Genomic DNA, 27168 nt, shown 5'->3' with positions numbered 1-27168 from the left:
GTTTACCTGCTGCCTCTGCAGGTTCGGCCGATCACAGATCCCACCAGCCACGGTTCGCCGCTCCAGGCCAATGGGGGCTGAGGGAAGCGGCGGCCAGCACATCCCTCGGCCCGCACCGCTTTCTGCAGCCCCCATTGGCCTGCAATGGCAAACCACGGCCAGTGGGTGCTGTGATCGGCCGAACCTGTGGATGTGGCAGGTAAACAAACCAGTCCGGCCTGCCAGGGAGCAGGCCGCATGCCAAAGGTTGCCGATTCCTGATCTAATATATTGTATTGATCATAAGTCCAGTAATACAGTGGAACATGTTTGTAGTAAATTGTTATATTCAAACTTCACTTATGATAGTCAATGTCCCAGATCGCTTTAATGCATGTCAGTCACTTTCACTTTTCTTTTAGAAGCTTTACTTTATTTATTATTATTAATTTGTATTACCAGCGAAGCTAGGAGTAATGGCCCCGGACCGTATTGTGCAAGGCACTGTATATACACAAAACAAATGATGTATATACACAAAACAAAGATGGTTCCTGTCCCAAAGAACTTACAATCAAGGTAACGGTGTAGTTTTACTCCTATATAGTCTGGTCACTCTATCTGTTCCTGATGAATCTTGAAATACAGCGACTATCACTTGCCAGATGGAATGTAACGTTAGCCATAACAATTAAGGGATCATACGTTCTCTCTCTTCTGCTTTGGATGTAAAGACAAAGGTGAGAAGACAAGTCTATACTACTCATAAAGGGAAAGGAAAGGAGGAAATCTCTTGTTCCTAGTCTAGATACAGTTTTCCCTGGGGTCAGTGAAATTATGGCTTTCAAAGTGCCTCCCCAGTATTCTGTGAACCTGGTAGCTCGCCTAGCTCGCCACGCTCTCAGGGGTCCTAGAGGGAATCTTTTGCCAGGTGTGCCCTGACTTTTTATTGGAACTCTGCTAATGTTGGAGTTAACTGTGTGTATGTGGTCAGGGGAGGGTGGGACAACTTAAAGGATCCTGTATGCTATCACGCTAACATTATGCCCGTTTACCGGTCAGACTGAATTACAGTATGTGGTAATTTTTAATTTCTTCAGTTTTGGTGGCTTTGCACAGTCACGCTCACTTTGTCGGTTGATGCAGTGTAAGCTATATATTCTCAACAAAGAGGTCACTGATAAAAGCAACACTGGAATATATTTGAAAAATGTAAATCTTTGCTGGTTTTCTTGTAGCTGATAATAATTCTCTATACCCATAAGGAAATAAATGTGGAATGACTTCATAGTTTGGCCAAATATTTTTATTTCCCATTTCTCACAATATGAACAACTGAATCAAACGCCAGCACTCATATGAATCCTTATAGGTTTCAAGACTGTTACAAGCTTTAAACTAATTTTTAATTAGCTATGATAGCTAAGCCTCGAAGTACCACAATTTTATATATAACCTAAGAAGCAAACTCGCTGCAGTATGTAGCAATTATTGGATGAAACCTAAGCATACAATCTGAGGTTTGCTTGCCAAGGAAGAAACTATTTTCTCTAAACAACTTCAATAAACGTAGATTCAATTTTTTTTACATGAACCAGTACTGCAGAAATTGTAGTTTTCCATTATGAAATTAAACAGAATTATTCACACTTTTCTAGGAAAAAAAAGAGAACTAAACTAAAGTAAATTGTGAAGATTAAAAATGAATGTCACCCTAATCATAATGGGAAAAATATTGGTGTCTTAAATTTACCAATACTGGATTCCTCAGGGGAAATATTTTTGTTTTAAATACAAAGGGTTTCTGCTTTCTTTTGAAAAGAGTTTGCTGATTTGCAAGCTCTTACTATTAGTGTATCTGAAAAACAATTGGGATTGTTAGCAGTATATAAACGGTGTATCCAACATCAAAGGGAAAATGAAAGACGAGCAAGACATGCAGCTTGTAGTCATGCACTTTGTCATGTGATCCTGACAGCTCTCACACGCTAAATTGGGTTGGGATAAGGAGATAGCAGGGCCCTGATCCTGCAAACACTTGCACATGTGCTTAGCTTAATGCACTCTGAACACTCCCATTGGAGTCAATGGTACCACTCACAACACAAAAAAATTACTTCAGGAATTTATATCTTTGCAGGATTAGGGCCTTGGATGGGAAACCAATTATTAAATCTTTGTACCAAAAAGCATTATACTCAACAGCTCTGAAGTGAGGATTGTATATGCTAACGTTCATAATCTCTTGCATTTTCAATGTGCCCTAGTTTTAAAATACTTACAGCAGAAGAGTGTAATGCTATGGGTTCTATACTTATGAAGATTTTCGTAACAAATGATTTTGAGTTGTTCATTTTGGAACACTAAGTTTCCCTGAGTTTGTCCTCTACAGATCAAATATGTGAAAATAGACTGCTGGTCTTTAATCAAGAAAGTTGTTTGAATGTTTTTTGTACAGTTCTATAATAATATACCTATTAGTTTTATAACTAAAATTTATAGAGCAAATTACTACTTACTTTTTAATTTGATTTCTCTTGCCTAGGTTGGGACAAAAACAGAGAATGGAAATACCCTGACTGAGGTAAAATTCGAAAGCTACCTTCAGAAGAAAACAATGTACTTGTCCAAATATGCTCATGTCTTGTTTTTAAGGTTCCTTACACAAGTGTAGCTCTCTTCTCCATCAAGGAGGCACGAGTAATAGCCATTAGAAACTCACTTTAATAGATAAAAACTTAAGGTTGAAGATTCAAAGGGGAAGAGAGAACCTAAGGACTAAGGCTCCCCGGTGAAAGAGAAAACCTAACCTGGGGTCTAAGGTAAGTGACTGCCTTAAGTAATCTATTGAAATGCTGCAAAATTTTGACAAGTATCTCAAGTAGCGAATATTACTGGACCCAGGATACTTTATCAGACTCTTCTTGTAAGAACTCCTAGAAACAGGAATAAATTCAAAGAAACTGCTTAGTGACACCTTGTCACTGTTGATCCACAGTGAAAACTGTAGGAAGCTGGCTGATGACATCATCAGTGTCCAAAGGTGGCTGGTGCAGAGCTTGCTTTTGCATTTGCTTCTGTTGGCTTGAAAGTTATGACCCTGGTTACTCCCTTGATTTTCTTCTCTTGCCCCAGCCTACCTGGCTTGGGCAAGGGGGCTCTGTATCGGCCCTGGTCCTCCCGAGGAAAAGGAAGCCTCACCTCTTCACAGTTCTGCATCCTGGGACACTGGGAAGAAAGGGTGGTCCCAACGAGGTCCCATCTTTCCTCCCGCTCAAGTGCTGCAATATCTTCTGAGCCTACTTCTGTTTTAATTTGATTTTGTCCTTTTACAGAGGCTTGTATAATCCTACTCAGTTTATTCTGCAACTTTTTCTAACTTCAGACAGAATGACATCAAAAGTCTAATGCATTGGTTGGTTTAGTTACAATGTATTTAAGGTAACCTCATCCCATCAGAACTGAACAAATTAAATCCAGCAGATCACTACATCTGTATGTGGGGGGGAAAGCAAAGGGTAAGATCTTCAAAGGAAAGAACTCACAACCATTGTCTCCTCAGCTGTAGTCACTTAGCACTAAACCTGGTTAAATGAAGAGTTAAAGATGATGACGACCACACAGCTGCTACACAGAAATGCAACTAAAGACAGGGGAGAACAGAGATTGGACAAAAATTTGATGGTCTGGATAAGGAAGGTGAAAAGTTTTTGTATTGATTGGTCTTGGCCTTGTGACCAACAAAGACAGGAAGAACAAGGAGTTTTTATGGATACAGACTAACACGGCTACCCCTCTGATAGAAGACAGGAAGAAACTGCAGAGAAAACTGACATTTAAAAAAATATCAGTTATTTTTATCACAAGTTGTAAGTAAGGGTAACAGGATATAATATAGAATTACCTTATACACCAATCCCATTAATCTTAGTTTTTCTAAAACATCAGAACTTTATTGGCCAACAGATGTTTTCTGAACAGCATGAATATAAAAGGTCAGATATAAAAATATTAGAATTTCTGTTGGAGCACAAACTTTTTGTTAGTTCTATTCTTCTAAAATATAAACCACATATTTTAAGCACTGCATAATAAATCAAACCTTAAATTTAACTTCTTAAATAGTAACCCATGACTTTTTGGGGGTGGAGGATGGGGACTAACTAAACAGCATGTTTAAATATTTTTAGAAGGGGCGGTCAAGGGAAGAAAATAGTTTTCCAGCCAGCAAACCAGCTGTCACAAGCACATTCATTCCTCACCCTGAAAGCTTAGCAAAACATGTAAGCTGTACCTGCTCTGAAAGCTAGTTTGTCTGGTGCATTTTAGAAAGTTGACAGCAAATCCACTGTCAATGCTAGTAACAGGTGTCTTGCATAAAGTTCTGAACCTGAAATGAGGTGATGAGACAAAGTGAGGGAAAGACAGGGCAAAGAGAGACCATAAAGAAGTAACGTAAGTGGCCTGGGAAGAGGACAGATAGGAAGGCTTGTAAAATGGGGGAAAGCAAACCAATGAGGGTAACAAAAATACAACAAAAACCGGACTAAGATTTGCTGATTACCAAAAATCTATTTAACAATTATGCTTAATAAAGATTTGCCAACATCACAAACATTTGGAACTTCAGAAGATCGTTTACTGTAGTCCTACTCTTGTCCCCAATCTTGGTATTTTTGTAAGGTAAATTCTCATTTCTGTGCAGAGAGGACTTCATGTACAAACTCTTACTTGACTTTGCAACTTTCTGTTTTAAGAGCATTGAATTTTCTCCAAGTAAACACCAATGAGTACCTCGAGAGTGTCATCACTGATATGCTTATTTCTACTCACTGAATAATTCTCAGCTATTCTGCTAATATTTATATGGCAGATTGCTGTGCATTGTACCACACCATCAATCTTGCTCTTGTCTAGACAGACTGAGAAGACACCAAAATCTTTAGCAGTGATAAAAAGCTGAATGTTTTTTATATAGTCTTAGTGAGGAAAATAGGATGGTTCTCTTTACAGAGTTGTATTTTTTGCTAGAGAGTTTTCTGTTCTTCCACTGTCACTTATTATATCTCGAAGGAAATAATATTTTAATTCATGTTTAAGAATTGATGGCAATACCTCAAGACTGAATTAAGTAATAAAGGAAGGAAAAATAAAATGAGTGGGAAGACAATTTTAATATAGGTACTTGCTGCAGCTAATACAGATTAAAAAATCAAAACAAATTCAAACTCACATAAGGTTTAGTTTTGCTTTGAATTCCCCCCCCCCCCCCCCCAAAATGGAAGAAGCTGCATCCTACTGGATTGGCTTGTGGAAATCATTTTAGAATAGAGAATTTCAAGAATCCTTTGGCCTCAGATATACAACCCCTTTTATTTAACTTCATCTAATTGAAGACATCTGTAAGTGGTGCCACACAAAATTTAATTCAAGCTTTGAAATGTCAATAAAAAATGTCTGTAAGAAAGAATACTAGCATAAACCTAGCAGGGAACTGTACATCAGCATCTATGTAGCCATACAAAATTAGAAATATAATGGAAATCTGCTGCCTGACTTGACGAGGTGATAAAAGCCCTTTTCCTATAAAGTCTAATGAGCTCTATTAGTCTTCAGCTTGCAGGAATGTAAAGGAGGTAGATTCAGCAGAGAAAAGTAACAAACCTTCCACACATGGCTTCATTCAAACTGCAACATATCAAATTACTGGTGTAATTACTATAACCTGACAATTTCATTGCCATCATGTGGTCGTTAACTCTTTAAGACATATAACAAAGACAGTACCACATTTTTGTTTCCCAGTATTTGTTCTGGAAATGAAGTAATCTCAATCATCATTCCAAACTGTGAACTCCTTTCTCAGTTCTTGGTCACTAGTCTTGGACTCCTCTTTAGAACAAAAGCAGATAAGATTAAAAAGTGATGTGTTCACTTAATTTTCCTTTAATTCACAACAAACTTGTTTTTACAAACAAACTGTCAAAAAGGGAAAAAATCTTTCTTAATGTTGAGTTTGCTTTTTGATCATTTCTAATTTACTTGTATTGACATAATAACCCAAAGTATGACATGAGATTTTATGCATAACCTCTTTCCCCCTGCCCTCCCCCACAAAAAAAAATGTTTTTCCATCGTTTTAATTCTTAAAAGAAAAAAGGATATTAAACAAACTGAGGCTGACAGATTAGCCATTTTCCAGAAACCTACTAGTGAACTTATTTTAAACCAGCAGAAGAGCCATGTAACAAGCATGCATTTAGGAACCAGCTAGGGGACGAGCTGTCAGGCTGTGATAAAAACTTCTGCCAGCAATGAGAGCAGAGGAGCAGAAAATTGGTGATCACATATAATCATAAGCATGTGAGCACAGTAAAGATCTTAGATCCCGTTAGGCCCTGTAGACTACTGTGCTTTCAACATCTTGTGAAAATTTTCACTTACACAAAGATTTTCCTGGTAACAGCCATCCTGGTTTGGCATGCAGGCCCCAACATTAAAAGAGTGGATCTTGAAAAGGTTAAAGTCTTATTGCACTTTGTCACAACAATGGATTGAGATGACCAGAATAAAACAGGCGTGCTAGCCAAACTTCTTCAAAGCCAACTGATGCAATAACCAATTTACCATTTGCACCCCTTTTAAGCAAAAATGAGGATGTCTTAAAAAAGGATCTCTTTCCCAGACCTAGTGAGCAACAACAACCTTACTATACGGCGCGTCCTCAAAAGTGCCTTAAGTCTGTGCACTGCAGATGGAATCTTAAGGAAGGCAGAGAAAGGATTTTGTTGATGGCTGAGGAAGTTAATTGCAGCATAAAACCAAACAGGCATGTTCCTCAATTATTAAATTTATTTGTTTGTGTATTTTGGATTTGTACTGTAGTAACAGAGTCAGAGAATCAGTTCAGAGGACAAAAACTAGACACTGAAACTGATAAACATTAACATAATCAATTTAAAATAAGACACAGAGCTCCTCACTTGTTAAACCATCTTTTGTAGGGACAAACATTCACTGAGGCTTGGTACATTACTGTTGAACATGTTTCATAATTAGTATATAAAGTAAGCCTGGTCTTTAGAATACCAAGTGTCCTAAGTAGCATTGAATGATAAACGTCCTATGTGGGGGTCAGAGAGAGCACATTAACACAATGAAAACTTTAGAATTTTACTTAACTTCTGCTCCTTTAGTCCCCCTCAAAATATGCCAAGAGATCTTGCTGGACTGGCAATGAAGTTGATGTTGCTGGAATGCAGGGACAGAAGGCCCTACCCTCTATAATGTTTGAGGGACACTAATGATGCCCTTAATAATTTGATACCTTTCTCTCCCAGACTATGGATAGATTCTGCCTTAGTGACTACTACTAAAGAGAAAAGGGAAAAAGATAGCATGGCATCCTAAGATAGTTATAACATTCAATCAGATACCTGGCCATTATTTAAAAAGCAAACAAAAAACATCCAACCACGATTTTTTAACATTAACTTAAATCAATCAGAAATTTACATGTCTTATTAGCCTTTCACGACCTGCTTCTACAGTCCTGAAGAGCTTTGCTTGACTCAGGGCTTCCGGGTTTTGCCTCAATTTATGCAATCCCCAATACTAAAATATAGGTGTACTGTGTACACCAGAGTCAATGGCTGGGTTTATCAAAAGAGCCTAAAGGAGTTAAGACGACCAACTCCCACTGAAATTCAAAGGAAGAATGTGCCTCTCCCATAGGCTCCTTTGCAAATCTCAGCCTATGTCCCTTACAGATAGTCCTCTTATTGTAATATCTAGATAATGATCTGGTAGAAGTACAGTTTACAGAAGGCAAAAGAAACCAAGATACACTGGAATTAAATCATTTCAAAGTTTAGAATTAAGATTAAATTCATACCTCAAGTGGAGAATCGCAGAGGAATCTTGTGAACTGCATTGGAGGGATTTACCAGAAGCATAGTCCCCCGAGGATGGTCAGAACAAACAACACAGAAACAAGAGAATGTTAGCATTGAAGTTAAATTTTCTCTATTAATTTGAATACCCTGAAGTCTATGCAATCTCTAAGAATACTTCATTTTCCAAAACAAACCATTGAAAGTAAAAACAGATGATTCCATAAATTAAAATAAACCTTCCAAAAAGAGACTACTGTATGTCTTATTTACCAGTACTGGAAGATAAAACTTGAACTAATTTTACAAAACATTTGAAATCTTCTGTCCAATACAAAACAGGTAAAAATACAAAATTGCCAGAAGGGACCGAGGAAAACTACATAAAATTACAGTTACATATACAAAGTTTGCGTCTAGTTTATTTTTATTCTAAATCCATGCCCTGCACAAGCTCAAAGTTCCTCTTCCCACCTCCACACCTCTTGCTCCTCCATCCAACCATCCTTATCACTAAAGCACCTTTTTTTTTGGTCTTCCTGTTTGGTGGTAGAGATTGGTTAAATCTTAACATTTACAGGCAGAATATCATAGTCAAAAACGTGCCTGCTCAGGTCCATGAAAACCAGCTTCCTGAAAGTGCAAGTGTTCTCAAAGCTAGAGTTTTTCTTCAGCATATACTGATGTGCCACAAATAGTTTGCCGTAAAAGGAGAAACCCAAACAGAAAGACTGTGATTGTGTTCAAGATAAAAAAAAAAAAAAAAGACTATGAATAAACAATAATGTAATTTACCTAATGCCATTTATCTTCTAAATAAAGCAGCATAACTTTTACTTATTTTGCACAATAGGTATTTGTCAATATTTTAAAGATACTACAGGGATCAGTTTATCCCAAAATGGATTTTTAAAATATAATCAATTTATTTAACAGATAGTGTTATGTTGCCCAGTTTAATTCACTCCTCCCCTAATGAATTTACTGTGATTTATACAGGCAAAGGATTAATTCTCTCTGAAGGAGTATATGTATGGTACCATTGATAAACAAGACTTCCCACAGCAAACGATCTTTCTTAGAACAGAATAAAGTAGGAAAATGCCAACGTTGTCAACATGTAAACTACACTGGCATTGTTGACCTTAGGCCAAAAGTGCTATACATATCCTAAATAAATCCTTACTTATGAAAGTGAGTGTTTGTACAGCCAAATTACTGTAAAACAGATCACTTAAAAATTAACTCCAGCCCCCTGAAGCTGCATAAATCTGCATAAATACACTAATTGGAGAATCAGTAAAGTACAAACTGAGTAGTCAGTCACAACCATATATTATGGTATATGAGAAAAGACTGATTCTACAGTAAATTCATCAAGAGCTCAACAGAAATAAAATTTAAGATTTTTCCTAGGGCACTAATTTTGATTACATTTTCTCCCAAACACATAAAATCAAGTTAACCTACAAATGAATGGTAAATATTTAGACATATGCTTTAAGCAATGTCTAAAAACAGCTGCTGAGGACAAGGAAACTGTGTGTGTGTTGCCTATAATTAGCCCTTTCAGATATGCTCACAAGGAAGGGGTTCAACACCCTGAGTAATTCTGAGTTTTATTGCAGAGGCATGGGAAAATGTATGCTTGTAATATTCTAATTCTACTTCTGGATTCTGAAAAAAAGCTCATTTTATGTTTTCCAAAGAGCCATTCAAATTTGACGCACACAGGCTAAAAAGAGAGCAGAGATTTATAAATTCCTACATTGCTTGTCTGTTTTCCATGACCTTGATATCAATCATTATAGCCAATAGTTTTAGAAGGTTCTGGCACCAGAAAAAAAAAAAAAACCATGTGTTGTTAATTTTGATGTCAGAAGACCCCCAATAGTTCTTAATCTGTAACTCTAGCTTTATGGTGCAAGTTATACCCTATGGGTCAGTAAGCTGAGCCAAAGACACTTTTCAAACAGTTTTATCGATTAAGGCCCTGCTGTGCTATTCATTTGATTTTAGAAAAGTTTTTATCTTAATCTAAGACTTAGTTGCCACAGCCAAACTGTGTTCGCCAGAGAGTATATGTTGCCACAGTTATCTACATACTGCTTGTCAGAAATGCACTTTCACTACCACAGCGACCCCATATCGTTAAAGATTAAGTCAGTTTCCAAGAAAATATTGGAAACACAGAAGCAGCCTTTCTGCTGGAGAAATAATAACCTAGAATTATTTCACAATCTTATGGGAAACTAACTATTTCAAGTCATCCACTTGATTTCGTATCTAATTATTGCATGTTACTTTCCTCATCTATTTATATCTGCTAAAGCTTTCATATTAAAATATACATTCATTGATTAAACTTTCCTGACATTTTATCTAAGAAAGTCAAATATTTTAAAGTAGCAAGGAACTGATTGTTCCATAGAACCTGCAGATTTAAGTTTAATGAACTCCATATTTATAATTTCAGAAAAATCAACACAAACTGTTTAATATAATCAAGGAGCATAAACCACTGTAATTAAATTTAAGAAACTCAGTTTCTAATCTAAATGTAAACATTTAGATAACTTATGTTTATCTTTCAGTTCATGATTTTCAATTAACAGACAACTATATAATAATTGCAATTAGGAAGTAGGCTTCACCGGATCAGTGTTTCAAATTAGTCAAAAAACAATGATTGTGAAGATATAAACAAATATTAGCAAATAGCCCAAAAACAAACAAACAAACAAACAAAGCTCTCCATCAACATATTTTACATAAGAATATCTCTAAAACTAGCAATGCCATGTTTTCTACTGTAATCGTAAATAAGTGATTCAATGATGGTGTAGTTTTTGGCAGCAGTGGGACTGGCGAGAGGCAGAAAGGTTGCTAAATTTTGATTGAAGCCCACATCTGCAATTCACTTTAATAAAAAATGCAATCTGACCAGCAAAACAAAGGTATCTTTTCTGGGTTCAGAATCACTCAATTTAAAGAGGAGGTCTGAAGTTAGCCATGAATGTATAGTTCAAGTTCATTCTCAGATGCAAGACAATTACAAACACATTTCTAAAGTGCTGCCCCTAAATGCAAGAGGTAAATGGCCACAGTGTCTGCATTTATTTAGCAGAAACCATTTATCAACAGTTATTTGCAAATATTATTGGACATCTTTTGGCAAGTGCAAACTTCTAATCTTAACCTCATATAAACCAACAGCTTTCAGTTTTTCATACAATAAATACAATTATAAAATGAGTGCTACATTAATTTATCATAATCCAATTATTATAATAAATTGTCAACCACTACCAAAAACAATATAAAACAAAATACAACTGAAAATACAAAAATAGATGAATATACTACCAAAAAGCCACATTAAGAAAGCAATACTTTAAAAAGGGTATGGAAAGAATGTAGGGAAGTTTTTAACTCAAACGAACCAGTGGAGAAGACAAATACATGCTTCTAGAAAAATAAGACTTCTGACTTTTTAGTGGGAAATTATGAGCTGCATCGGATGTTATGGATAAATGAGAGCTACATCTAAGAACATGGTTTCTTTCAAAGCAAAATAGTAACCATAAATCCAATATACATAGCATGTATGGGGAAAGGGTTAGCTCTCAGTCCTGCTTCATATTAATGATTGCATAGTGATTTGAGCTCTTCAGAGGGAAGGCACAACTGAAAGACAAAGTATATTCTTTTTGACTATGTTAGTTGTTTGCTTATCTTTGCAATTCATTTTCAAAGACAGAGGCAGATTAATAGCTGCCATTTACCCTTGGGGAAAAAAGAGTTATCTGTGAATTTAATCTTTGAACAGTTTTAACATTTTAAATGGAAGGTGCCAAACTCTCAGCCCTGAAAACTAAAGTGATCTATCTTCACCCACAAGACAGATAACTGTCCACTTATCCGGTGGCTCTGGAATATTTTCATGAGTTCTGGAGCAAGCCCATTCCCTCTTCCGACATATTGCAGTTCTGCTTGATTTAGGGGGGCTGCATGATGCACTGCAGGCTGCTTGCAAAAACTGGTGCACAGAGCTTGCAGAAGAAACAGCTTTTCTGCAGGCTTCCTGGACTTTTACAAACAGAAGATCCATCTACTGAGTTTTTTCCTTCCTTCAAACTGTTTGCCAGTTCCCCCTGATGGCATTCTTCAGGTACTACAAACACACAGGGAGAGAGAAGACAACTCCATACAAGCCAAATGGAGGTTCCTCAGGATTCTCTCTGTGGGCCCCTCTTTCCAGGCCAAACATTTTGTTCTTTTATCCTCCTCTCCCTCCAGACCTGTTGTAGTTGTAGCAGGGTGAGCATTATTGGGCAGGGTTTTAGGAGAACTGGGTAATTCCCCAAGTGCTACCGATTGGCAAGTAAAAAACAGACTAAAATCCGACAGATAGTAAGGACTTCATGTGTGTTGATATAAATTCACCAGGCCTCTAAGGAACAATTTTATTCAGGTACAAAGAAAAGACAACAAATTCCTTGTACAGGAACACTGTGGAAGGAAATGGCTGCTAAGTACACTTCAGCCATTGAAAGAGACCGGCCTGAGTCCATAAAGAGGAGTAATACAGGAACAGACCTTAAAAAAACCTCTTAGACAAAAAACAGAAACATTTCCCCTTGGAGATGACTACACAGGGTTTTAAGAACAGCTGGCATCCCTTATTGTACCTTTAGTGTGCAAACAAGGTCTAAAAGATGTTTGGGGTTTTTTTTTTTTTTTTTTTTTTAATTCTACTTGATATTTATCACCTATGCACCAGGAATGTCAAGCCTGGTCTTCCCTGTTTTTCCTGGGAGACTCATCAGAACTTGTCTCAGATGTTTAACCTGAGCTCTAATTTTAACTGAAGGAGCAGGACACTGAATCTTTAACAAAGACATCCTTTAACCAAAACATTTACCACCATAGTTAACTAGGTTTCAATAAAAAAAACCCACACCTTCTCCCCGTAAGTGTTATAGTGTGACTAAAAATCCCTTCTCTCATCAGTTGCTCTGAACTCTTGTGACAACATCATTTTACTAACCTTCAGTTCCACAGTCTGCCAGGACAGACAACAAAACTTCTAATGAAAAAAAAAAAAAAAGAAAAGCATAGAAAATTTGCTTTCAAAAAATCTGTCAGGCAAATAAGGGATACAAGCCCAATCTTTTTCCTTTGCCTGTCACCTTTAAAGGCATGCATTCACATAAAAGCATTACAGAGATACCGAGAGCACAGCTGATACATGATTAGAAGTTACATTTAAAAAAAAAAAGTCTGCAACAACATGGCCATTCCATTTGAGGTCTGGATGAGGGACCCAATTGTCTCCTCAAGGGAAAGATTTGAATAAGGGGAAATACAAATGGAAGATATCATGGGGCAAATTTAACGTATTAGAGAACCGCATTTCTCAAACTTGAATTGAGTGATCAAGATTACTGGGGTTTTCTCTTGCCATATCTTCCTGAAATGTGATGGAGCTCAGTGAGTCTTACAGTTGGTGTTTGCATAAGAACAGGCCCAGGGAAAGTTAACAACATACAGGGTAGGAACTAGACTAGGATGCAAGAGACATGGTTTCAATTCCCATTTCAGACACAGATTGCCTGAGTGATCTTGAGCATGTTACTTAACATAGTCTGTGCTTCAGTTCCCTATTTGTAAAACAGATTATTTCCTTCACTCATAGGGATGTTGTAAGAATAAAACTTCATTAACGATTGCGAGGCAGTCTGTTTACTACCCAGAAACGGGCCATGTAAATAACTAGAGTGAATACTTGGAACACCAAAAAAGGAAGCGTTGATATGCAACAAAAATGGATTGATTAACTTGCAAATGTACAGGGGGAAGAATCTGCTAAGGCAACAGTCAAAACAAAGTGGCATGGGAGACTAATGTTTGGTAGCTGTCAGCAAATGCACTAATACACCAACTGACTGAGGAAGAGTGTAAGGTGAAAGCATCCCCCAGTAGCCTCGATTGTTTAAAAAAAAACAAAAAAACCTATATGCCTTTTGGCCACACACTCACTGGAAACTCAAGACACCAAAGTAGAGAACCAGTGTATTAGGTATCTTTGGAAGACAAGGTATATCAACTACGTCAAGTATCAAGGTATATCCACTTTTTAAATTTTTTTTTTTTTTTTTTTTTTTTTAAATACACAGATATATGGTTTCTAAAGATCTGAATGAGTCCCTCGGCCATACCGTGGACTTCTGACTTCATTTTCTGTACTGGTTCAACTGTCTTTTCAGGGAGGTAATGAAAAAACTGGAAAAATAAAGAACAAACTATTTGACCACTTTGGTAATATTTTTTGCACCTTTTCAGACACTGAATCTTTTGTATGCTATTACATTATTTTCTTCCAAGACAAATATTTAACTAAGCATAAGGTAAGGAGGTTGACCAACTACCTTAGCAGTGGAAACTGAGGGGCATACTATTTTTCCTCTATGAACTTGTCATTATAAAATATCCCAAATAAGTTAAATAAGAATTCTTGCTTCAGTGGGTCTAAAAGGCAATAAAACTGATCATTTTGGCTTTTTTCTGAGAACTGCTTACAAGTTTTATGATCATGTACGGAAATGTTTTCTAACTTGTACAGATGCCACATCATTTATTTTGGTTGTCTTGCAGCTGTAAGTTTTTCTTAAGGACGAACAATGCTGTAAAGAGACTTAAAACCTAGAAGTTACATTAACTAACAATGTGATTGTAGAAATAGCATGTGGCTAAATCCTAGAACAGCCACACTGATTACTACATGTGATGGATGAAAAGGAGCAAGAAAAATAAAATAAAAAAATATAAATGTCTTAACACAAATAATACAAAACTACAGTACACCATATTAGTACAGTAAAACTAGACTCTTTAAAAACTACATTTAAACTATAAGTCCTCAAATCTTTTGAAGATAACCAATAGCGGAAAAGTCTTGAACCAAGGATATATCTACAGTGGCCTAATACCACACAACAGTTTACAGAAGATGCTTAGTAGTTAAAAAAAGCAAAAAAAACAAACCACACTTTACAAAAATTAGAATTTGGATAGCTTTAGTGCTCTCTAGCCAGAAATTTATTTACCTGGTTTTGAGATGGCACAAATAATAAATGAGGCTAATGGTGCCAAAATAATGTACCTGAAAGCCAAGTGTCATTAAATGTTTTATAACACAAGGTATTTGTCAATCTTTTCATTTACCTTAAAAGACAAACGAATAAGAACATTGGACTTGTAACCTGAAATTTCACCTACTTGTGTATTTCAGTATATTGAAAAATTTTCCCTTTGTAAGTTTAATGACTGGCACCACTTTCAAATGCAACCTGCTGGTCTTCTCATATTTGTATTATTATAGTAACACTGTTACTGCATTACCTCTGTTTAAATTCCTAGTGTCTAAAAAGAGAAAACACTCACTCACTTAACAAACAGTGAAATATTTGAGCTTTAGGTCCACACTAATCTTAATGGAGTTCTATATATGAATACCACACAAATTATACTTAGGCATTATTTTGTATCCCTTCCTTTTAATTTTATGTTTATTAGCAATACAACCAAAGTTATTTTGGTTTTTACCATGTCAGCACTGCCAGAAAGCATAATTTTCTTTCAACACATCACCAAGAGCATCAGGAAAAGCTACCTGTTTCTTTCAGATTTCAACATTACTAAAATAAACAACAACAATCATTCAATATCTATTAGACAGATAAATCTACTGGATGCCTGGATGGGTACTTAAAACAGTCACACACACACATTCATAGTGTTTACAACTGCAGTAATTGAGAATTAACAGTATTCTAGGACAGGGGACATTATCTTTAATCAAATAAGCAGTTGTTCAGAATGACTTTGCTGGTAAAATGAATTTCCACATCAAAAGACAAACAACTAACATTTACACTAAGTTATAGGAATTTAATATTGTTCATTTGTCAACTGTCATAAAATGGGATCACCCTTAGGCTTACTGGAAAAAATAGGCATGTAATACAAGTGTTAACAACAACTGATCTGTTCATAGAAGAATTACTTGTTTAGTAAAGTATAATTTCACACTTGTTAATGTTTATTTAACTTATTGAAGGTTAAGTTTTTAGCACACTGCACCAGAAATTAAACAACCGCTGTCTTTTATTGTTAAGATGTTGAGGAAGGGATTGCGTGAAGCATTTCTAATAGCTTTCCATTTATTTTTATTCACAGTATATATCCTCTTCAAAATACTTGTGTTCCCTACTGATTTTGGCCTTTTCCTTTTGAGTCACAATAAATACAGTTCGCACTTACAGTGTAGTGACCTTTCAAATATGAATTATTTAGTTTCAACCACCATGTAAAGTGGGGAAGTATTATTTAACAGAAGACAGGCACAAAGATTTTTCAGAGGTGCTGAGCACTCAAAACTCCAGCAGAATTCTCTGAGAACTATAAGTGCTGAGTATCACAGGAGTCAGGTTCGAAGTGACCTGGCCTAAGGTCACACATGTAGTCTGTGTCTAACTTCGTAGCTTTTCTCTGCATCCCCTCAATTCATCTTTATCTGTCTAATAACCAGGTGCGTATACACTAAGGCCATGAGAAGGAATCTTCATTGCTGCAGTTCATATTGCTGATGGCTTGCCCAAGGCTCTTTCAGTGAACTGGAGATCAAAACCAATAAGCCACTGCAGCTAAGGAGTGTGGTGATCCAAACAACTTTAAGCTGCTGCTAGTGGCCATAAGGGAGAGAGAGGAAGTCAACTGAGCAAACTACTGCTGAAGCTTCCCCTACCAGGTGTGGAGAGAAAGAGAGAAGCCATTGTCCTAAGGTGGCTGAATCTGATAGGTCAAAGAGTGGCGGACAGAGCAGAAAGAGATGGTATTGGGGGGGGGAAGAAAAAAAACACCTCAACTAACTAAAAGAAGGTAATTGTACACAGTGCTGAAAGCTTGGCTGCCAGAGTCCGGAAAACTAGGATATTTGGTGTCTACGTATTTCTTTAAGGACAAGAAAAGAGTTTAAATAATTTTACCTCAGGCAAGAACTAGATGGAGCTACCCACTATTCTGTCCAAACTAGTGGAAGGCCACATCACAAGAAGAAACTGCTACCTACGTTTCTGTAACTGTTGTTCTTCGAGATGTGTTGCACATGTCCATTCCATTGTTGGTGTGTCTGCACACCTCATGCACAGCTATTGGAGAACTTTTTCTCCTCAGTGCTATCTGTTGGAGCAGCTCAAATGGCCTCAGGTGTCATGCACAACTGCATGCAGATAAGGGGACAGAGCCATCCGAACCCTCCTGAGTTCCTTCTTACCAGATAGACTCCAATAGAGAAGGAAAGGAGGGTGGGTCATGAAATCAACAAGTGCAAAACATCTTAAAGAACTATACTTATGGAAAGGTAGGTATCTCTTTCTTCTTCTCCAAGTCTTTGGACATGTCCATTCCACTGTAGGTGACTCAGAAGCAGATTCCAGACCTGCCTCCATGTTAAGTGTACCTGGATTTGGACAACCACCCATCCAAAACTAGCATCATTCCTGGACGGATGGGAAATGGCATAACGAGCAACAAAGTTGTAGTCTGATGACCAAGTTGACACTTTGGAAATGTCTTGAAGGGTTACTTGCACCAGGAAAAATGCTGAAGCTTTCTATGCTCTAGTTGAACGGGCTAACATTCTAGGTGCTGGCGTGACATTAGCTAACTGGTAGCACAAATGAATGCAAGAAGAAATACCAGAGGAAATTCTATGAGTGGAAACTGGTTGGTCTCTGTCTGCAACTGCAACAAACAATGGAATTGAGGATCTAAAGGACTTTGTGCGGTCCAAATGGAAGCTAAAGCTCTTCTCACATCAAACGAATGAAGGCTTTGGAAAGAAAGTCAGAAAATAAATTGATTGATTAATGTGGCAATTAGACACTACCTTTAGGAACTTTGGGTGAGGGCAGAAGTAAACTTTACTCTTATGGAAACCTGTATAAGGAAGCTCTAACACCAAGACTCTCAACTCACCTGCTCTCCTGGATGAAATTATTGCACCCACAAACACCACCTTCATACAGAGGTGGAGCAGGGAGCAAGTCTTGAGAATTTCAAAGAGTGGCCCCATTAATTTTAGCATCACCAGGGTCAGATCCTATGGGGAACAGGTATACCTGTGGGTATAATCAGCCTAACCCTTGTAGCAATCTGATAGTAATGCAGTTAGAAAAAATAAAGCCATTATCCACTGAAGGATAGAAAGCTGAAATAGCTGCCAAATATACTTTAATACAGCTAACTGTCAGACCTTGATGTTCTAGTGCGAAAGATAGCCCAATAAGTGGCTGACAGAAGTCTGCTATGCCAAGAGATGCTTCTGTTGATATCAGATTTAAAAGGGAAAACAAATTCATCTCATCAGTGCACCTGGACTTTCTACTGTTCAACAGTAATTACAGAACGTCCTTAGAGCAACCCCTTTCCAACAGTGTTAGTCATGAAGCATCCACTCTGTCAGCTGGAGGGTTTGCAGACTAGCCTAGACCAGACAGCCATGGTCCTGAGAAATTGCATCTGGATCCAAGAGGAGAGACAGAGGTCTGACTGACATGGTTAGTAAGGTCAAATACCAGCGCTTTCAAGGTCAAACCAGTGCTATAAGTATGAGGTACCATGGAAGAACATTAGGGAGTTCTTCCACCTTCATACAGAGGTGGAGCAGGGAGCAAGTCTTGAGAATTTCAAAGAGTGGCCCCATTAATTTTAGCATCACCAGGGTCAGATCCTATGGGGAACAGGTATACCTGTGGGTATAATCAGCCTAACCCTTGTAGCAATCTGATAGTAATGCAGTTAGAAAAAATAAAGCCATTATCCACTGAAGGATAGAAAGCTGAAATAGCTGCCAAATATACTTTAATACAGCCATGGAAGAACATTAGGGAGTTCTTCCATGGTAGCAGGAAAGTGTCCATCAATGAGCCATGGCTGTGCCCTTCCCAGGAACAGAACTGACAGCACTTTCTTGGGGAGTCCCTCCACAGCTGAAAGATGGACTGGGACATGTCCAGACATAGTGCGTACTCACAATGATCAGAGAAAGCCCTTGCCCTGATGATCTTCCAACATGTTCTGCGCACTTGGAAGGTATGCAGTTCTGAAGTGAATGGAGCTGGCTATGCAGAACTCCCAGAGGAGAATCACCTCCTGATGCAGTTGCGATAAACACACTCCTCCCTTGCCTGTTTATGTGTCCCCAAGCCTGGAGGAAATGGAATAGACTACTGAAAAACACAGGGGTATGAACAGATGATTATATTGCCCTTGACAAACTCAGGCTGGTGGTCAAGAGGAATCTGCCATGCAAAGATGCAGAGGAGAGGGAATCACCTCCTGGAATTTCTGCTACTCTCTTTCTGCACATCTTGGGACCAAGGTATAAAGTATAAAGCTCAGATATTTGAGAATCTGCTGCCAGTTGAACTGCTTCCTTTTCAGCACTGGTGTATAGATTCCAAGCAATGACTTCAGGATCGCCCTGGAATCGTTTAGTCTACTTTGTACCTTACCGTCTCTGTCTTTCCTGAAAAGAGGGAGGGACCTTCAGGGGTCTTGGGTAGCCTGCTGCACTTATGGAGGAAAATCTGAAGACTGTGGCCACAAACATCTTCTCATAGTTACGGCAGATGCCCTGGTTCGAGCTGCTGACTCAGCCACTTCCAAGCTGTCCTGGCCACCGGCTTGTCCTCCTCCTCCATCACATTAAACTCCTTCCTGCTCCTTTAAACTTCATCATGTTCTCCCAGAGAGTAGTCATAGCGACTTAGAAGAGCCTGTTAGTTAGCAATTCTAAATTGCAGCCCTCCCATTGAATAAAGCTTACAGCCGAACTAGTCTAGTCTCTTCAATTCCTTTCTCTTTGGGGTCAACACTTGGTGCCCCAGTTCATTAGCTGCTGCCACAATTGGAGTGTTCAAAATTCTTAGAAGGGACATATCTCCTTTCTGCCCATTTCGCTGTGGGATGGAGGGAAGAAAGGGTTTGCCAAAGTGTTTTGACTCACTCCAAAGTTGCTTTGTTAATCAGGAGTGCCACCCTGGAGGGCCCGCCAAAGCTAATATATCCATTAGCTTGTTGGATTTCTCACAGACCTCTTCTGCCTGAAAGCCCAGAACAGATGCTACCCTTTTAAGTGGCTCTTGTGAGCCCTGTAATCCCTTGGAAGTGGTGAATTGCTCACCATCTCTATAGCCTCTTCTCTTGATGAAGATGATGATGCACCAGGATGCTGAGGCAATGTCTGGTCAGTCTCTTGCAATGGAGGAGCTCTCGGCGCAACTTCCAGCTTCTTGGTACCAATCCCGGTACCAGGCATTGAGGAATGTTGCCTGCATGTTCTCAGTGAACCCTCGAGAAAACCAACAGAGGTAGGTGAGAGGAGATCCTAGCAGGATGGGGGATACCTTACAGTGTCCAGGAAGGCCACTGACAGCTGTGTATACCTCCAACATCATCAGTACTAGTATTGAGTCCTGAGCTTGACGCAAACTTCAGGATTCAACCTCGACTGACATGACACCAGTTAGAGTCTACAATCCCCCTTTTTAGATGAGGGATGCTTTGGGAAGAGTCTCCCATCAGAGCTTCTTCCAGAGTCCTTGCCTCTAGTTGGCCTTAGTACAGATGATCTTGCTCATTGTGGTACTGAGTCCTTGGAAGATGTGTCTCTTCATTGGTATCAGAGACAGAGAACAAGGTGCTGAAGACGTCACAAGCGGAGACTTCCGTATCAAGGCTGTCACACAAAGTCCAATCTGAACATGACAGCTGTAATAGAGGGCAAAACACTGACTCCATAAGAAGACACTTAAGCCTAGCTGCTCAATGTTTCTTAGAGCGAGGCTTGAACCCTTTACAAATATGGCACTTGCCACTGATGTTGGATTCCCCCAAACATTTTAGACAGTTGGGGTGTGGGTTGCTAACCAACATCAAGTTGGAACACGACCAGCAGGAATTAAACCCAGGAGAGCAAAGCCTGGTTGCAGTCATGAATTTATAGCACTAAAGCATCAAATACTATCTGGTTACCCTAGTATTCTAATGTAGTTCAGCTAGAACAATGGACAGTGATCTGTCACTTAAACATATTCCCTACCAATAAGGTAAGACAGTAGGGACTAATAAATTATTTCACTTCCAGGCATGCAATTTCCTTGTCCAGGTACTGTTGTTTCTAGGGACTGTGTGAAATAGAAAATCGCATTCTCCAACCTCTCTCTCAGTTAAGGAGTTCTTCTAACCCTAACTTTGAGGTCAGTACAGAAGGAGAAAAAACTGAAAAAAAGGTCAGTTTGAGGCCAGTTGTCGTTTGGAGGGTTTTCAAATTTTTTTTGTTAAATGTTCATGTGTCTCTAGCCAGTGTACAGTACTTTCTGTGAGAAGGGCAGTTACCTCAACAACAACAACAAAAACTTACGAATTGTCAACTGTTGCATACCAATCATAGGTGTAAGAGTTTTAATTATAGTCCATTCTGGGTGTTGAACATTCTTTAACAAAGGTATGATTTGACTGTTATTCAGAATTCATATTGGTATACGGTGATTACAAATGTTTGCACTCACTACATCTACTTTAAGAATGTCCCTGAAGGTTCCAAGCTGGAGACAGATTCCTCAGTGTTTTAACTAATCACTTAGATATGCTAGTATAGTATTTAATGCCCCACACCATTCAACAGTTTGTCCATAAACTTAAAAGTTCAAGGAGTTGTCCAAAGAACATAGTAACAAAATGGCACAGTCCCTATAGGGTAGCAACAACTGTCATAATTCATGCTATCAACATACTCAAATAGAAAGGGCCAAATTCTCTGCTGGTGTAAATGGGAAAACTCCAGTGTAATCAATGGAGCTGCACTCAACACCACCAGCAGAGAATTTGGAACCTAAAGGATTGTTTAGATCTTTATTCACTAAAACTTAACAATCTTTTCAGTTATTCATTATTTACCACTAGCTGATAACCTACTGTATGACATAAAATGAAAGGCTTACATTTATACATCTTTTACTCAAAGCAGTTCTATCAATCATTTGATACTTGATGTATACATAATTTGTTCTTCTCCCTGCATTACAGTCATAGTATAGTAACTAAGTTGGTAACGCATATTACATTGAAAAACTAGGAATATCCATCACCCCTAGTAAAGTTTACAATCACAAATATTAATTATTTTTTGGATACCCTTTCACAATACAAACAGGCAGGGTAAATTTTCAAAGTAGCATACAGGGTGCTAGCTTCATGACTTTCAATAATCATAGAATCATAGGACTGGAAGGGACCTCGAGAGGTCTTCTAGTCCAGTCCCCTGCAATAATCACCACAATCAGCTTCAACAATGGAATCATACAGGCAACCATACATGAGAAACCCATGGATCACTATACCTACCTTCATAGAGCCAGTAACCACCCTGAACACACCAAGAAATCTGTTATCTACAGCCAGGCACTCAGATACCACAGAATGTGCTCCGAGGAGGAAGTCCAGGATATACACCTCAACAAACTTAAAACCGCCTTCACCAAACAAGAACACTGTACCACAGAAGTAGATAGCATCATGGAATAGGCTAGCCAAATACCCCGAAAGAACCTGCTTCAAAAAAAGAAAAACCCTTCCAACTGTACACCCCGTTCTCACTTTCCACATTGGAACTCATTCGGGATATCAGACTACAATGTCTACTCAGTGGGGACCCCATCCTGAAAGAAATATCTTTCCTGACCCCCCCACTTCTGGCCTTCAAACAACACCCCACACCCTCCAAGTCATCATCAGAAGCAAGCTCCCCACAGACCAGGACACAACAACCCAAAGCAGCACCAGACCCTGCCAGAACAACAGATGCAAAACCTGCAGACATATATATCTCTACTGCTACAGTGATCAACACCCTCCACAACACACCTTTCATATGCCTATCACAACATGTGGGATACCTCCTCCAGTGCACTAAAAACCCCAACCACTACTATGTGGGTGAAACCAGACAATCCCTACGCTTTTGAATGAACTCACAGGAAAATGATAGAAGACAAAAGTACCACATCACTTCACAAAGCGATCATGCCACATCTGACTTATCAGTCCTCATCCTCAAAGGAAACCTGCACAACCATTTCAGAAGTTGAGCCTGGGAGCTTAAATTCATTACTCTGCTAGACATTAAAAATCATGGATTGAACAGACTCTGGATTTATGATTTATTACAACAATCTGTCACCCACTAACCCCATCTTTTTGTCCCATGTCTGCAGAGGTGTTAGCAGGCCCCTCTAGCTTGAGCGATCCCTTGCAATATGTGCTCACTACTTAAGCTAAACAATCTGTTCCACTTTGCATTTTGCTATGATGCTCAGCGTACCTTTCCCAGAGCTGAAGAAGAGCAATGTGTGGCTCAAAAACATCTCTCTCTCACCAACAGAAGTTGGTCCAATAAAAGGTATTACCTCTTCCACCTTGTCTCTCTAATATCCTAGCACCAACACAGCTACAACTAGACTGCAATAACAGCAATGGGAGACGTATGGATAAATCATTATACACCTCCTGAACTCATTTTTTATTCTGATTCACACTTTTTTTTTTAAATAAGTAAACAAAGCCACACATCAGGAAGTCATATCAACCAGGTTCTGCTGTGTTCTTGGACCTCTCCTTGACTCCTGTGCCTCAGGGAAATTCCCAATCCCTCTCTCTTCCCAATCCCTGTAACAAGAGAGTCACTCAACTTTTCCCCTGAGCACCTGCATAAGCAGAGGGGTAAACTGGAATTAACACCTTATTCTCCTGGACCAACTAGCGCACATACACTTTGTCAAATCCCTCTGTTGTTGAAACTATAACTAGTAAACAAAAGAAAAGTTTGCATTGTGTATTTTGATATTCTGCTAACATTGCCTAGCAAAGCCACAGGAACTGAGAAACGAATTCCTCTAGATCACATTGGAAAGCAAAACGGTATTGAATTGTGGAGTGTTTTTAGATATTAGTTGACTTAACTCATTTGTCTGGAGGAGCGAATAAGCTAGATGAGTCAGACAAATCTAATTCATTTATAAATCAAACAATATTGTTGTACTAATTTCTCATTATGGAAATACAATATGACTGTCTACTTTCAATACCATGACAGTGAATTATTTACTCTCTCATAGCAACTATCTTACTCTATCATTTTCATAGTCATTGTGGCTCAGAGGCAAGTTCTAATATTTATATATTGGCAGCCACTGGATGTCTTTCTGAGATGAAGAAAAATAAGGAGGTGACAATATCATAGTTTAAATGTACTTTTCAGTGAATAGTTCATCTGAGTTTGACCTCAAGTTGATTTCTGAATACACAGTTGTGTATGGGTTTAACAAAGAAGCCAATATTTTCATATAAATTTTCTAAGTGTATGCAAGGTTTATAATAGTTTACTGCAGAAAATTAAGATTAATGCTCCTAAGAAAAATGGAGTTGATTTTACCACCACATTGCTTTTTCAACATGAAAATTACTCACATCTCCAAACAATATCACAAGTTCATAAACCACTTCTCCTTCCTACTCACTCAAAGACAAATACAAATGTGTAACTCTAAAAACATTTCAAAACACAATCAGTGAACAAAATTCCATTTACTACACTTTGTCTGAACAGTTATAGTATTCTTGATCTCCTGGTAATCTGTAGAATTCCGTTTTAAATGATACTGTGTTCATCTGACATTGATTTAAAAAATCAATACTTTTTAAAAACTTGTTTAATGGAGGGTTGCACAAAATCCATTACGGTTCACTGTACGGTATGATAAAGTTCTCCAAAATATACATTGCAATTTACTTTTGGTCAGTGATCAGAACATCATGTTAAATTGCTATTCATTACAGAGGTCACATCTATACTTACTTTTTCCTACCGTTAGTAATTTCTCCTCTTACTTTATGGCTTGAATCATTTCCTTTGGTTTACCAAACCCACATAACCACCACCCAAGTTCAGTACAAATAAGTAAATAATTTTGTTAAGTCTGTAAATAAATCCTTGCAGCACTGATTTCATTAGCATCTTTCTACATACTAAAAGGTATGATTATAGGAAAGCTGAAGCCTGATATAGTAGCAAATTTATGATACAAGGAGTGGAGGCAAACTCTATATTCATATTGCCTAACATTTTCCATTATAACTATGTTTTGACTTTTTCTTTTTAAGAGCTCTACCATCACCATACTTTGCAGCAGGAACTTGAAATTTGGTCGGATGATGACCCTGGGGTCAGAAAGGAGACTTTTGTTATCCCCCTTAAAGCCTTTCAGATTTAATTGTGTTATAAAAACTGTCAAATATCACCATTTCTTGTCTGTATTTTGTTCTGTGAACCTTGCTGGAGCCTTAATACTAAAGTTCCTGAATGTTCAAATATCCTACAATTGCACAAAATACAATTTATTTTTTCTCTTTTTAAAATAACCTATATATATAAAAACTATGTTAAAAGAAAGTTGAGACTGGAAAGTCAAGCACCCAAAACTCAGGAAATACCAGAATCAAGACCACCCAGGAACACTAGTTCTGGCCCTCCATGTGTAGGGCTGGTTGGAAATTTTCCTATAGAACATTTTTCCTCTGAAAACCACTGATTCATCGAAAGCATGGCATCTTGAGGAAGTGTGTTGCCTTTTAATAAAAATTCATTTAGAAACTAAAAAAAATTTAAAAAAGCATTTCATAAGGTCAATACATCCCATTTCAACTTTTTTGAAATGTTTTGATTTTCCATTTTGAAATTACTTTTTCAGTTTATTTCATATTATAAAATGAAGAAAGTCAAAATCAGAAAGAAATGTTTAGATTTTGTCAAAACAAAATGTCTTGATCAACTTTTTCCTAATTTTAGCTTCTAGAAAGTTTCAAAGACTTTTATTCTGGAAGAAAACCAAAGAAAACTCAAATTTATGACACTCTCCCCAAAGCAAAGAAAATCCAGTTCACATACACCTCTACTTACTTATAATGCACTGAGAGTTTTCAGTCATATAATCATGTCTTTTTCCCCCCACCGGAACCTTGCTTCATTTACTCTATTAGAATGAGCATATGGAGGGCTGGCCTGTAGTAGTTAGGACTTCACATATTAACATCAGCACTTGAATTGCACCTGGAAGCAAAGAGATGGCCACTGCAAACTTTGAAGCACTGGAGTAACATGCTCTACACATGGCTAACATCTCCAAGCAAGCGTCATTGCTGTCTGTAGCTTTTAAGTGGTCTTCCAAGGGTAGTGCAATTGATAGTAAACAAATCTAGACAAAGGGAATAGTTAATAGATGCAAGATTTACGTGCCAAATGGTTGCCGTTTTCAAGTCAAGATGAAAGCACAGATGAAAAAATATTGTTGTTGGCAATTAAAACTACCTTGGATTCCAGGAGAAACTATAGCATTTTTGGCAAAGGGCAAGCATGCTCCAAAGCAACCATTTTCTCTGCCCACCAGTTGGAAGAGCTATAAAGATTCTGAAGAAGATATCACAGAAAAAATGTCTTCAACTAGAGAACCAATCAGAACATTACTTTTTTAATATGTTGTCGCAATCAGTGGGGTTTGGAACTAGATTACCTCCACCAGGACTCTCACCTCCAGCATATCTGTTACAATGAATCATAGAAACCATTGTATTGATAGACACTGACAGCAAATGCTCAAAATCCAGTAGGACGCTAACCTTAAACAAAGCCTGAAACTGACTTGAGTACAACAAGTTGACATATAATGTAGACAGTATTTTTAACTGACAAAGAGGGAAGGAGACTTGATTCACAACTAACATAGGTTTACTAAACTCACTGATTAGTATATTGTGTCCATATATGCAATTATCAATGTATCAATAAGAAACGTATCAATGGGAAAATAAAATATATAGTTGCTCAGCGCAATCTTTACAAAATGAGAGCAGCTTTAACACTAGGGTTTCAGCCATGAATATGGTGTAACAAACGATCATGCAACAAGTAACACTAAGGTCTTGTTTAGGTGATTATATGTGCTGTTTAGAAGGAAATAAAAGGGATGTTGAGCAAAATACTTATGAAATACAATGGACTAAAAATGACTGCCTTTTTTAAAATGATTGCTATTTCGATATCTGTACATTAACTATTTCAAAATTTCAATTATACAGGTGAAAATATCATTAGCGAGTGAGCACTCTATTGGGTGCA

At 37.9% G+C, this 27168-nt stretch overlaps 1 protein-coding gene across 7 annotated transcripts in view; it reads right to left on the bottom strand.

The window, feature by feature from the left end:
- The window catches only part of ATE1 (arginyltransferase 1), a 182316-nt gene that overhangs the window by 120611 nt on the left and 34537 nt on the right, over positions 1–27168 (bottom strand). For all 7 annotated transcript variants that reach the window (XM_048856322.2, XM_048856321.2, XM_075131044.1 and 4 more), the window contains one exon: positions 7874–7906. In XM_048856322.2, the coding sequence (XP_048712279.2) occupies positions 7874–7906 (33 nt within the window). The remainder of the gene's footprint in view (positions 1–7873; positions 7907–27168) is intronic.

The sequence above is a fragment of the Caretta caretta genome, chromosome 7 (assembly GCF_965140235.1).
Source record: "Caretta caretta isolate rCarCar2 chromosome 7, rCarCar1.hap1, whole genome shotgun sequence".
NCBI lineage: Eukaryota > Metazoa > Chordata > Testudines > Cheloniidae > Caretta > Caretta caretta.
Note: the sequence above shows the minus strand (reverse complement) of the source record. Positions and strands in the feature narration are given on the sequence as shown.